The following is a 15,478-nucleotide window of genomic DNA, read 5'->3' on the forward strand; positions in this document are numbered from 1 at the left end:
TGTTTATCACCAAAGATTGATAGCCTACTTATACCTGAACATGGCAGTTTCAGACTGCAAAGAAAGAAACTGTACCACACAAATAATTCATCTAATGCAGCACATAGAGGATGGCATTGAGAGAAGGGAGATCACTGGAGGGACACTTATCGACTTTTCATCAGCTTATGATACAGTCCAACATTGCATAATGGTTCGCAAGACTTACACACTGACTCAATACTATGGATTAACTAGAATAGTTGCCACCTCACTGCAAAACCAGTGCTCTTCAATATTGATGCAAATGGTCCGCCAAGACTCAATCCAGGCAAAAGTTTCATATATGCTGACAACCTTACATTAACAGTACAGAAAGATGATTTTGAAAATGCGGAACACATGTTGACAAGGGCTCTGGGGAGTCTTTTTTATTACTATAAAAACAATCACCTGAAGTGAAACCCGCACAAAACTCAGATCTGCACTTTTCATCTACAGATTAGACAGGCAGGAAGAAAACTGACAGTTATTTGGGATGGCATCAAGCTAGAGTGTTGTTTTACTCCTTAGAGTTGCCTTACACAGAGCACGCACTCACTCATCAATAGTACTGCTATGATACCAAACAAACTTGAAACAATATCATCCAGAGATTTGATGGCATTAATTGTGGTGCCAAAACCCAGGTGCTCCATACCTCTGATATGGCACTCTGTTCCTCAGCTGGTGAATATGCCTGCCCAATGAGGTATATATCCACCAGTATGAAAGAAGCAGATATAACTCTTAATGAGTGTGCAAGGCTAATTACTGGATGCCTGAAACTAATTCCTGTTCAGAAATTTTACAGCATGGTGGACATTGATCCTCCCGACATACACTAGGAAGTAGCCGCAGATGCCGAAAGGAAGAAAGACAAAGAAAATGAGCTACACCCACTGCATGGGCATCCTCCTCCAGAACCTAGGCTGAAGTCTAGGAAGAGCTTTTTACAGTCAACATCTGCATTAAACATCAGCCAAGAAAGCCACAAAAAACTGTGGACAGCCAAAACAAGTCATCTCCAAGCAGCAGTACGGCCAGCAGAATGGTTACCAGGTGGACACAACTTAGACTGGACCACATGGAGATCACTGAACAGATTTTGGCAAATCTAAGGACAACCTAATGAAGTGGAGATACTTCCAAAGATCAACACTATGTGACTGTGGAGAAGTGCAGACAACAAAACATCTGTGCCAGTATTTACTTTGCCCTGATTGTTGCAACAAGGAGTAGTTGTCCAAGGCACAAGAAAATGCTGCAGCTGTTGCTCATTTTTGGGCAAAGACTGTTCATTTCAATTTTGTATATGCGTCTATGTATAAATTCATTCTATTTCCTTACCTGAAATTGTAAATTTATAGAATCCTATGTGTATGATTCTGACTTGAGTAAATAAATAAGGCAAACAGATTATAAGCTCACACTCTGGAAAAAACCAAACAGCAGCCAAGAGCGTCTCACTACTTAGACCCACCTGTGAATTTTGCAACAGATGCAATTTTTTTAAATTTTCCTTATTTCAGATTTGATCAAGTATAAGCGTTAAGAACATATTCAGAAGTAAAAGCTGTCCTATACAGCACTTGATCTAAAATAATTCCAGGCCTCTTCTGGAACTACAGAGGTAGTCAGCTTCAACACTAGGTTAGACCTTATGTTTGTACACACCAAGCAGCATTAGGTCCTGCTTTGTGTATAGTCCAGACAGATTTATTGCTTGAAGGAAAAATAAAAATCGTTTCTAATGTAGGGTACTAACAATTCAGTAAGCTGGTGACACTGGAACTGTGATGATACTGATGCACAATGAGGTGCGAGTGGGAAGTTTCTCTTTTGTCTTGAGCAGAGCTGCTGGGGATGGGGTTGATCCTGTAGGTACCTATGACCTGTCTAATCCCCACAGGGCAGGTAATGCCAATGGTCTAGAGGTGCAGAGGGTTCACTGATCTGTGAAGTTTTCACCCATAATCTAGCCAGAATCATACAACAGTCATATCTTCTCTCCAAAATCCAGGACTATGCCACTTGGGCAGTGCCCTTAGGGGAGTTGCTTTTAGGTCCCTTACATTGTTGTAATCACAACAGCTTGAAACTATCAAATATAAGATCCAAAAACTTCCAGGAATCCTTAAAAGTTAGAATAACCTCCTTAATGTGCAGGTCAGGTAAAATAGAAACATTGTGATGATCAAGACTGCATACTTAAATGTAAAAATCTGAAACCTGATTCTTCAGCTTCCCCACCAACTTTCTAAGTGTGTGTTGCAACTGACAAGTTACTGTTGAGTAATTGGAGAAGAAACAAATTTCCAAACCATGTACAAATGAGTAATGCACTGGACTCCTTAAGGTGGAAATTATACTATTAACAGAAGTGGCAAAAAGCATTAAACTTAAAATAATTATTTGAAGGACATTGTCCTCCTACTCAATCTAACATGCAAAATATCACTAATTTGAAAGCCAAAGAGTGTCAATAAGAAGGAATGTACAAATATCTGCAGACAACCACAAAATCTCTATCAGTGTATGTGTCATAATATTGTGCCTTCATCTTTTCAGTGTGCAAAATAAGGTCATTAGATGCTGTTTTTGAATGCTGGGTTGATGTCTCCTGAAACTGCACTGAGAGGGGTTACAATGCTTCCTGGCCTCCAAGATTCAGAGCAGGTGAGGACTGACCAATCCCTTAAATATTAAATAATGTCTATAGTAAATAACACTTTGGTAACTATTTGAGCATTTATGGTACTTCCCTGATTTGGGAAGGGGAAACTGGTCTCTCAATTAGTATTAATGAGTTACAGGATCATTTCTTATGGGTCATCCATAAAAAGCTGGAGTCAACAATGAACAATCACAGAATTAAAAGTAGCATACATTCCTGAATCAGCTTCCACATGGAGAAGAGGCAGTTATAAGGCTCTGCATTATTGAATGATGTCTGTAACACACTGAACCTTTCCAGGACTGCCACATGGCAAGAGTCGCAGGTGGGAGGCTGTACAAGATCATAAAGAAAAGAAAGAGACAAGTAGAAATTGATAATCAATCAATCAGGTGAACAATTCAATATCTTTTGGTAATGGAAAACCCACCAACAAATCCAAAATTTCCCTATAAATTTTGAGTTACTTGAAAATTCAACCACAATTTTATTAATTAACAAAATTTTTGAGAGAAAAGGTACCTAACATACTGAGCAACCAAAATCTGGAAACAGATTTCAGTTGTGGTCACTTTGAGATGAGTTAATAATTCACTCAAAATGGTGACAACTGTCAAAAACCACTCAAATTTTGAATTGCCATCTTCTTCTTCATGTACATGTAGTGGTATAGCAAAAATTACCTTTCTGATGGTTAGGAATGTGTGATTACAGGTAACCTCTGTCTGAAAAACGACACGGTCAGTTACTATGTCTCAGTAGGAAGGCTCTGGCACCTTGCCTCCACATAGTTCGCAACAGCCTTGTTTTTTGAAGTCAAAAGACAACCAGAATGAGGCACCAGCCAGACCATATACAGTCACCATGTATTCCCCATTCAGTCTGAGCTCTGAGACGGACCAGCAGCGGCAGTGGCTGCCTCATGCTATCGGCATTTACTGCTATGCAGTAACAGCAATTTAGCTGTTCATTACTTTGAACAAAACAGAGCAATATTGCTAGCATCTGTAGGCCATTTCTTTTGCTTGTTGAGTTCAGGAATTTACACACTGTTGGCAAACCCACAGTGCAACCATGTGGTAACAGTCACCAAAATGTTCAACTTATAAATGTTTTCTGTGCCATTTACCCTTGTGTAATGTCAGTGAATGCCACCCTCTCCTAAATACTGTGTATGCAAAATTCTACTTTCATAATATATATCCATTTTTATTATTCATTACTTCCTTCTTCTTAATATTGTAATATCCTCTCATATTTCATAGTACCCAAACAAATCAGGGATCTCCAGCAAGATGGAACATTGCCAATAACTTGCATACTGGCTAGGTAATCAATTTAAAATCCCATTATACTCTTAATGGGTCCCTCATTAGCAAACAGGGGAAATCTCTCTGCTGTAGAAGACAATTGGCTGAAGTTGTGCAAGTCCACCTCATTACTGTCCACAATGGCACATTAACAACAGGATGCTGTACCCAAAGCTGAGGATGACAGGAGCCTTTGCAAAATACTTCACTTTGGGCTGACCAATACCTCTAGATGTTATTTAGACACATCCTCTGCTTCAGTACAGCAAATAAGAGACCAGTTGTAATAGTGTCAATTTATAGAGCACCTACAGGAAATCTTGGAATCTTTCTCAGAGTAAAGCAGTTTTGTCAAAATTGTATAAAAAACACATTTCAGTCATATTACTAGGTGACTTTAACGTAAATTTCTTGACTGAAAGTAGCAACATAATAGAATTAAAATAGTAGAATTTCCCCACTAGGGTAGCTGACAGTTCTAGTACTCTAATTGATAATGTTTTTGTTGATTAGTCTAGGCACAGCACCTTGACAGTCAGTCAAGTCTTAAATGGGTTGTCAAACCATGATGCTGTACTTCTTACTATCCCTCAGTTTGATCTTAAGATAAAACCAAAATCTGTCTGGAAATCTGCGAGACCAATAAATAAACAAACAATGGAGACACACTAGCAGAACCTACAGTTAGTAGACTGGTCTGAAGTATATAATTCAACAGATGTTAACTCAAAATTTAATGTATTTATTAATCAAATAACAAGTCTTTTTTGAAGACGTGTTTCCAAAGAAAAGAGTAAGAGAAAACCAGTTTAAAAATACATTTAAGCCACACATTACCCAGGGCATTAAAGTGTCATCTAAAACAAAAGACAATTGTATGTGTCAGCCAGATTGTCTAACAATACTGAAATGATGAGGCAATGTAAAGTGTACTCTAAGATATTAAGGACGGTGATGTTGTTGTTGTTGTTGTTGTTGTTGTCTTCAGTCCTGAGACCGGTTTGATGCAGCTCTCCATGCTACTCCATCCTGTGCAAGCTTCTTCATCTCCCAGTACCTACTGCAGCCTACATCCTTCTGAATCTGCTTAGTGTATTCATCTCTTGGTCTCCCTCTATGATTTTTACCCTCCACACTGCCCTCCAATACTAAATTGGTGATCCCTTGATGCCTCAGAACATGTCCTACCAACCGATCCCTCCTTCTAGTCAAGTTGTGCCACAAACGCCTCTTCTCCCCAATTCTATTCAATACCAGCTCATTAGTTATGTGATCTACCCATCTAATCTTCAGCATTCTTCTGTAGCACCACATTTTGAAAGCTTCTATTCTCTTCTTGTCCAAACTATTTATCATCCATGTTTCACTTCCATACATGGCTACACTCCATACAAATACTTTCAGAAACGACTTCCTCACACTTAAATCTATACTCAATGTTAACAAATTTTTCTTCTTCAGAAATGCTTTCCTTGCCATTGCCAGTCTACATTTTATATCATCTCTACTTCGACCATAATCAGTTATTTTGCTACCCAAATAGCAAAACTCCTTTACTACTTTAAGTGTCTCATTTCCTAATCTAATTCCCTCAGACTTTATTCGACTACATTCCATTATCCTCGTTTTGCTTTTGTTGATGATCATCTTGTATCCTCGTTTCAAGACACTGTCCATTCCGTTCAACTGCTCTTCCAAGTCCTTTGCTGTCTCTTGGCAGAATTACAATGTCATCGGCGAACCTCAAAGTTTTTATTTCTTCTCCATGGATTTTAATACCTACTCCAAATTTTTCTTTTGTTTCCTTTACTGCTTGCTCAATATACAGAATGAATAGCATCAGGGAGAGGCTACAACACTGTCTCACTCCCTTCCCAACCATTGCTTCCCTTTCATGTCCCTCGACTCTTATAACTGCCACCTGCTTTCTGTACAAATTGTAAATAGCCTTCGCTCCCTGTCTTATACCCCTGCCACCTTCATAATTTGAAAAAGAGTATTCCAGTGAATATTGTCAAAAGCTTTCTCTAAGTCTACAAATGCTATAAACATAGGTTTGCCTTTCCTTAATCTTTCTTCTAAGATAAGTCGTAGGGTCAGTATTGCCTCATGTATTCCAACATTTCTACGGAATCCAAACTGATCTTCCCCGAGGTCGGCTTCTACCAGTTTTTCCATTTGTCTGTAAAGAATTCGTGTTAGTTTTTTGCAGCTGTGACTTATTAAACTGATAGATCGGTAATTTTCACATCTGTCAACACCTGCTTTCTTTGGGATTGGAATTATTACATTTTTCTTGAAGTCTGAGGGTGTTTCGCCTGTCGTATAATCTTGCTCACCAGATGGTAGAGTTTTGTTAGGACTGGCTCCCCCAAGGCTGTCAGTAGTTCTAATGGAATGTTGTCTACTCCCGGGGCCTTGTTTCGACTCAGGTCTTTCAGTGCTCTGTCAAACTCTTCACGCAGTATATCATCTCCCATTCCATCTTCATCTACATCCTCTTCCATTTCCATAATATTGTCCGCAAGTACATTGCTCTTGTATAGACCCTCTATATACTCCTTCCACCTTTCAGCTTTTCCTTCTTTGTATAGAACTGGGTTTCCATTTGAGCTCTTGATATTCATAGAAGTGGTTCTCTTTTCTCCAAAGGACAGTGATACAGGAATCAGAAAGCATGTACTTAAAAGAGGAAATTTATAAATCTGATAACAAAATGAAAAACATATGGAAATATGTGAAAAACGAGACTGGGAAAAGATCAGCTGCCAAAGAAATTACTAGTTTAAGAAATGTGTGCAATACAGTGGATGGACCTGAAATAGTGGCTAATATTTTCAACAATCATTTCTTAACAGTCACAAATCAAATGGGGTGCCTGGGTTCTGTACAGAAAGCTATAGAATTCGCGAGTAACACCTTAACTAACAAAACAGATGAGATGCGTATTCGGAAAATGGCAGTGAAAGAAATAGAAAAAGTAATCCTGTCTTTAAAAAGTAAAAACTCTGCTGGAGTTGATAACATTTCCAGCAAATTATTGAAATATTGTTGTAGAGAAATAAGTACAGTCCTCAGCCATATTTGTAATAAGTCACTGGAAGAAGGCGTATTCCCTGACACACTAAAATATGTACTTATAAGGCCAATTTTTAAAAGGGAGAAAAGACTGATGCTACAAATTACTGACCCATTTCATTACTCTTAGTTTTTTTTTAAGGTACTACAGAAATTGATGCACAACTCAATGGTTTAGCATCTTAGTAAGTGAAGCACCCTTAGCAGTAGTCAGTTTGGCTTTCGAAAAGGGGTATCAACCAAGGTTGCAACATTCATTTGTTGACAATGCTTTAGAATCCATAAATAATAACATGCTGACAGTTGGAATATTTTGTGACCTGTCAAAAGCTTTTGACAGTGTAAGTCACCATATTCTCCCGAATAAAGCCAACACCTGAGGAATGAGTGGAACAGTAGACAAATGGCTTGAATACTTTTTGTGTGCTAGAAAGCAGAATGTAATCATGGAAGGACTGCATGGTGGCTGGATGTCCTCAGACTGGAGCTCCACTGCCACTGGAGTACCTCAATGCTCAGTATTGGGCCCACTTCTTTTTCTAATATTTGTAAATGATCTGCCACTATGCACAGAACATGGGAAAATCACTATGTTCACTGATGACACTACCGTACCAGTTCCAAGTTCTTGGTTCTGCGTAAAGACAAGAAACAAAGTGGCACTACCATATTCAAGATCTGTGCAAAAGGTTAAGCTCAGCAACATTTGCCTTGAGAATCATGTTAGTCAGTAGTGAGATGACCACAATAAAAATAGAATACTTTGGCTATTCCCATCAACTTATGGCTTACAGTGTAATATTCTGAGAAATTGACCAATAGCAAGAAAAGTGTTCCATGCATACAAGTGAGCCATAAGAACTGTGTGTAGAGTGCATCCTAGACACTCGTGCAGAAATCTATTGAGAGATCTTCAGATCTTTACAACAGCAGCTCAGTTTTTTTCCCTGATGTGCTTTGTTTCAAAAAACAGCAACTTATTTAAAACCAACAGTTTGTACCATAATTATAACACCAGAAGAAAACCTGATATTCAATATGATCTAAAAACAAAGACCAAGGTGCAGAAGGGGATTTTATACAGTGACACCCAGATGTTTAATCCCCTCCACCAATAGTTAAAGACAGCGTTAAGATGGCGCTAGTAGGTCAGTGCAGTGGTGCATCAGTCTCAGTAGAAAAGCAATTTTATAATAACTCATCATGTAAAAAATGTGAAATACGTGTGACGAAGGGCATCCTGTGTTTGAAGTGCAACTTCTGGTCACATGAGAGGTGTGCGAACATAAACCTGAAGTTCATAAATGACAATATTTGTTGGCCCTGTGGTGGTTGTGTGTGTGGCGAATGTGAAAATCTTCTCAACGTGGTACACACAGAAAACAAAATTATCAAGTTATTAAATAGTGATATTGAAACCCTCAAGAAAGAAACTGTATTCCTGAGACAAGAAATCAAAAAACTCCTAAGTGAAAAAAGCTTGTGGTCTAGTGAAAATAACCACAAAAACAGTCATATTGATATTGTTAAATGTGATTTGCAAACCGAAAAACATATTGTTTATGACTAAACAAACGTAATATCAAACTTTGAATATGTCGAAACTGCAAATAAACTTACGTGTACTGCACTAAAGCCGAAAAACAGAACTCGAAACTGTCATAAAAGTTGAAAAAAAATAAAAAATAAAGCACTAGAAATGGTGCACCAGTTACAGTGCACTAGACTCAGCCAGCAAAACGATTAGTGTAAGCAAAAGTAAATATAACAAATCCTCTGATAAAGGCCAAAACAGAAAAATTCTAATGCCTGTAAGCACAAAAAAGATATTACTGTATGCGGATAGCCACGGAAAAAGTCTTTTAGCTTCCCTTCATGAAGCTTTACACAATGAATATTCTGTATTTGCAAAAGTTAAACCCGGAGAAACATTAAGTACTGTAGTAGAGAATTTATCAGAAACAGACAATCTGAAAAAAGACAACCACATAATCACTGGTGGCACCAACGGTGTTTATAAAAACGAGAGCAAGTAAGCACTCGCAGTTTACAGGAAGTTATTACCAAAACTGTACAACACAAATGTTACCCTAATAAATAATTGAGCACTAAATTAGAACTGCAGAAACTATGTAAAAAACAAAATCATGCACTTGCTAGACATAATCAAGCTGAAACGTGAAGAATACACCAGGCACAGACTTCACTTAAACAGAAATGGAAAGCTTAAGTTAGTGAACCAGATAATGGACCTTTGTAAGGAGCTGCATAAAACCACAGACCCAATCATCTTAGATTATAATCAACAAGTTTTTTTAGGCTCAATTTCAAGCAACACGATTTTACTAAACTAAACCCCTTGGATTGGAAAGAGCCCTGTTCACATGCTGAAGAAACTGACTTGGAAGTGAGTCCATTGTCATTACAGTGCAGTGTTAAAGACTTGTGTAATAATTCGACTGATTAAGAATACCATGTCACAAAGTGTTGTATAATATCAGTGCCCCCTTAGGATAATACATCTAAATGTGCAGTATCTTAGGAAAAAAAAACCCTCAATTTGCTTCAAGTATGCTGACCACACCTGTTAGTAATTACAGAACATGGACTAAAAGATAATGAAATTGAGTATTACAGACTAGATGGTTACGTGTTAGCAGGTAGCTACTGCAGGCAACAACACAAAGGGGATGGGGTGGCAATATTTGTAAAGGAACATATTCCATTTAAGAAAATCTAAAAATACTGCAAAGAAGGAACATTCAAGGTGGTCAGCTAAACATAAAGTTATTGGTATGTGCCCCCCACCAAATACAGATGTGTTGTACTATCTTGATAGACTTTAATAGGACCATTAGACCAACAGGCCCCACTGGCCTTAGCATAGTTGGAGACTTAAATATTGATGCAAACTCCTGTAGTATAACCTATCTGAAAATAACAGATATATTAAACTCATGTAAACATCAGAAATATAGTGAATTCAGACACTAGAGTAACAGAGTCAGCCCCAGTAAGACAGATTATGTAATAATCAACAAAAATGTAAAAGACAGTGTTAACTTTCAAAGTGTTGATTTTCATTACTCAGATCACTATTGTCAGGTATCAGAATATTTAAGGTTTGTTGTACCAACAGCAACTAAGATAACTGAGAAGAAGTGGATCCTGAATGGCACCAGCATCAGCGCCTTCAAAATTAAGTTAGCAGAGGAGAAACGAGACACTATTTACCAAACTAAAGGGTCAGAAAACAAATGGGAAAAATTTTATAGGACAGTGCTGAAGCACTTCGACTGCTGCTGCCCTCTCAAAGAAATAACCAGGGTACAAACCAACTTTCGTCTCTAAAGTAATACTAGGCCAAAACTTACACCTCGCTGATTAAGTTAAGGCAGAATATATATATGATCTGGACTGTTTATATAAGGAAACAAAGCAACATATATTTAAGGAAAGTACAATCAGGCCAAAAAAACTTTTAAGACATACCTTTTACACTTTAGGAAACAGATAAACAATGTTGCAATAGAGCATTCAACCAATATAGGTAAGGCATCCTGGAGACTAATCAATAAACACTGTAAAGCCACCAGCAAGGGACAGAGTGAACCAGTTAGCATTAGACATGAGGGCCATCTAGTGAAAGATCCAAATGAAGTGTTTAATTTATTCAATAAGCATTATATCTCTCCTTTTGACCAACCAGCCCCTATTATAGATCTACAGGCTGGCACACCAAATGATGTCATGGATGGTATAGAGCTCAAATTTATGGAGTTTAACCAACAGGAAATATTTAACACAATACAAAAGCTAAAGAACAAGCATTCATCTGCTGGTACCTCAAGTGTGGTGTTAAAGAAAAGTGCCAATGAAATAACTAAACCCCTTACCTTCATTATCAACTGTAGTATCAATGAAAACATATACCCAAATGCCTTAAAAATAAGTGTACTTCAGCCAATCCATAAAAAAGGAAGTAAAGAAGAAGTTTCAAATTGTAGATCGATATCACTAATACCTACGTTCAGTAAAATATTTGAAACAGTTATCTTATCACAACCCACAACATTTTTCTCAAGACACAAAATGCTTACCGAATTGCAGCATGGGTTTAGAAAAGACCTAAGCACAGCCACTGCTGTTACCAGTTTCTTCCATGAAGTATATAGCAGTACAGAACAGGGTATCCTTGACTTGAGCAAAGCTTTTGACTCAGTAAACTATGAGCTTCTCTTTAAAAAACTGCAGGCGTACAATATCAGTGATGTATCAGTGAGACTTCTATCCATCTATCTGGTGAATCGGAAACAGGGTACCAAACTTACACATCAAATTGACAATAAGATCTTAACTTTTAAATCCACATGTGAAACAGTGACACAGAGTCCCTCGAGGCTCAATTCTTAGACCTTTCCTCTGTTTTGCATATATTAATGCCATTGTACACCCCATTAACTCACACATTGTAAATTATGCTGTTGACACATTAGTTTTATTTCATGGTAAAGATTGTGAGAAACTAAAATTTTCAGCAAGTAATGGGATACTAGAATTAAGTTCATATTTTCATGCACAAGAATTAAAGGTCAATGTAAATAAATCCCAGATGCTAATATTTACAACTGGCAGTTCACACCACTCATGCATAAATGAGGTATGCAGCATAGTGGCAGAGGAAGCAAATGAGTGTAAATTTCTAGAGGTCCATCTTGACTCAAACCTCCAGTGGATCAGCCACATTAACGCTGTATGTAAAAAAAAGTCAGCAATAGGCTGTGTCTTCTTAGTCAACTGTCCAAAATGGTGCCCACCCAAACGCTTAAAACTATGTGTTATTGGACAATCTATCCCCATCTTAGCTACTGTATAGAAATATGAGTTCTGCTGCAGACATTCGCCTTAACAGAGTACAGTGAAGTTAGTGAAACCTTCGTTAAGTGAAGTTAGTGAAACCTTCGTTAAGTGAAGTTAGTGAAACCTTCGTTAAGTGAAGTTAGTGAAAACTTCGTTAAGTGAAGTTAGTGAAAACTTCGTTAAGTGAAGTTAGTGTTCATCATTCATCTAATTACACCTTCTTCTACATGACACTATTACTACAAAAAAGAAGGTTAAGGATTAGACATGGACTACTCTATAAAGACTCTTGCCTTGATGTTTTCAGAGAACACAAGAACTTCACCATATACTCTTTGTATCTTTATAAATTAATTACTTTTTTTGTCTCACAGAAAACTGAAGTAACTAAATGTAGTGATATACATGACCACAACACCAGGTTCAAAGAAAATTACTACCGACAAAGAACAAGAATAAAAATGACGGACCACAGCCCATATACTAATGGACTGCTATGGTATAATGAACTGCTAGAGCCCATGAAAAACAGTAATAAAAAGCAATTCAAATGAAAACTAAAAGAATTCTTAATTGAAAAGTGTCTCTATTCATTCAATGAATTTTAAATGTTTAAGTGCTGTAAAATAATGTATAAAAAATAATTGGTTGTATTAATATGTATAAGATGTAATGTATTTTGACAAATATCAATTTACTGTTTAACTACTTTCTGTAAGGCTAAGATCTAAATGTATTTTATGTTTGTGACTGTACCTGACACTTTCAAAAGCCATTAAGGACTCCATGCAAAAAAAAAGCTAAATAAATAAATAAATAAATAAATAAAACTGGTCAGAAACACATCCATTTTTAAAGAACAGCTGATGGAGTTCCTTCTAGATTGATATTATAATATAGATGAATTTCTAAGCCAAAATGCATAATACCTCCTGAGCATGCTTAAATCTATTTTTGTGGTCTTTATGGCCTAATAATCATTCTTTGTCTATCTACAGTGTAATTTAAAACCGATGTGTGTATATATATCTGTATGTATAACTGTATATGCATAATCATAACTGTATAGTCATATAGTCAAGTATAATAACTCGTACGTAAGGTTATATGTTAGCTTATGTGATCCTGTAATTTATATGCTAAGAACAATGTAATTGTACACTAAGCAATAATTTGCAAAAATCTGCCTCATTCTATATCCAGAGATATATTCTCATATGGATCTACAGAACTCGAAATAAATAAATAAATGAAATAAAATTCTATGGGTGGCTGTGTCTTTTGAAAGAACTTCTCATGGTTCCCATACTTATAATGAGTTTTAAAAAAATGTTCACTTGAGTTCAGAAACACTTGACATGGTTTCAGCAGTAACTTTAACCAATAATGAATTTAGTTCAAGGAAAGATAAAGATATTGTTCGACATTTAAGTGCAGCACATCTCCTTTTCTAGTAATAAAGAAAAATTATAGAAGAAAAATCTACTGGACATTTGCATAAAAATATCTAGCAGCAAATGTACAACATGATATATTTCCAAACCACACTTCATATGAACATTGAATATGTATGTATATAAGTTGAAGCATGTATTGCATTTAAAAGAAATACATACCAGCAGTGGTCACATGTTTTGTGCTTCTTGGCTTTCTTAATGTGCTCGAGGCACTTGCACCAAGGCTGTGTGATGGCATAGATGATATTAAATCATTTTGAAGTTGGGAAGATTCATAATGAACATGTCTAGAAGTTGATGGATTCTGTCTAGTGCCTGCTCCAGTCAAATCATTAAGCATCACACTTTGGGTGTCCATGATTGTACAATCCTGATGACCATCAAAAGATAATTAGAAATAGTAAGAATCAGTAAGAACATTACAGATATAAAACTAACAAACTACATGATTAAAATAGCATCTAACGCAAATCTCAAGAACATAAAATAGGTGTTATAACTACAAAGCTCATAAGCAAATTTGCAATAAATCATAGCGATCAAATTTCTGGAAGTTAAGAAACTCTTCCATATAAATGATTCTTTCACAAACAGAAGAACCAGTTTAAAGATTGTGTTAACAGTTCAATAGAACTTTACAGCTCTCCATTCCTTCTCAGAATAAAGTTTAACTGAAATGGACAACATTTTCTAAATTTAATTAACAGTACAGTTAAACACTTGGAGCTAAACTCACAAGGTGAGCATGATGAACTTGTGCATTATCTTCTTGGAAGATGAATGAGAGGTTGGAGAATAATGTGTCAATATCCAGCAGTTCACAAACTACGCTCAATACAATAAGAGACACCTATCTTCAGTACATGATACTGGCTCATCTTTTTGCTGAATCTGTAAGACTGCATGCCTGAGACATGCATTGGCAAGATAGACGGTGATCTATGGCATCTCTCCCAAAAGAGCACAATGCTTGTGCACACACTAATGTTTTGGAGCACACTGTTCATAGTACATTGCTGAACATGAAGCTCCACAGCAGACCACCCCTACATGTTCAAATGTTGACCAAACGACATCATCAATTATGATTGCAGTTGTCACAGAACAACCTATAGTTGACCGTTGATCAATAGAAACACATCAGTTCTTCAGGTGAATCACATTTTTGCTACACTACATCAATGGTCACCTCCACGAACACCATCTTCAAGGTGCACTGCAGCTCAAAACGTGCAGCGCGCCACAGACACAGGCTGGCGGGAGCACTATTATGCTATGGTAAGTGTTGTTCTGTGCTTGCATGGACCTGAGATAGTAATCAAAGACACACAGACAGCTGTGAACCACTTGCTTCACTTCACACTCTATTTCTTTCCTGACAATTATGTCATCTTTCAGCAGTATAATTGTTCATGTCCGGGAGCATTGTAGTAAACTCACACTGATGTCTCGGCAACCAAATTTGCCTGCTGTAAATCCTATGGGAGCCATCTGGGTCGCTATCGGCTGCCAACATCCCATACATGAATCATCAGCCTGTTAATTGTGCGAATTACGTGACTTGTGTGCAGACATATAGTGCCACACACCTCCACAAATCCACAAACAAATTGTCAGATCCCTGATATGCGTAATCAGTGAAGTATATCATTCCAAAGATTGCAAACAAATTTTGGCTCTTCAGTGAATATTTGCCTGTCCAACTTCTGCGACTGCCCTTTTTAGCGTCCCTCTCCAACAAAACTGTCTACTGTGTTACCGATTACCTATCAATTAGAGAACACTGGCTTTCATCAAAATTCCTCGGTACATCAGTATTCCATTTCTTTTGGGTTGGGTTGTGTGGGGAAGGAGACCAGACAGCAAGGTCATCGGTCTCATCGGATTAGGGAAGGATGGGGAAGCAAGTCGGCCATGCCTTTGAAAGGAACCATCCCGGCATTTGCCTGGAGCGATTTAGGGAAATCACGGAAAACCTAAATCAGGATGGCCAGACGCGGGATTGAACGGTTGTCCTCCCGAATGCGAGTCCAGTGTCTAACCACTGCACCATCTAGCTCGGTATTCCATTTCTTTTC

General features: G+C 37.4%; 1 protein-coding gene across 6 annotated transcripts in view; it reads right to left on the reverse strand.

Moving 5' to 3' along the window:
- The window catches only part of LOC126161898 (transmembrane channel-like protein 5), a 297,583-nt gene that overhangs the window by 230,481 nt on the left and 51,624 nt on the right, over positions 1-15,478 (reverse strand). For all 6 annotated transcript variants that reach the window (XM_049918048.1, XM_049918045.1, XM_049918047.1 and 3 more), the window contains exon 2: positions 13,560-13,770. In XM_049918048.1, the coding sequence (XP_049774005.1) occupies positions 13,560-13,758 (199 nt within the window). In that variant the 5' untranslated portion in view covers positions 13,759-13,770. The remainder of the gene's footprint in view (positions 1-13,559; positions 13,771-15,478) is intronic.

This window comes from Schistocerca cancellata, chromosome 2 (genome assembly GCF_023864275.1).
Source record: "Schistocerca cancellata isolate TAMUIC-IGC-003103 chromosome 2, iqSchCanc2.1, whole genome shotgun sequence".
NCBI lineage: Eukaryota > Metazoa > Arthropoda > Insecta > Orthoptera > Acrididae > Schistocerca > Schistocerca cancellata.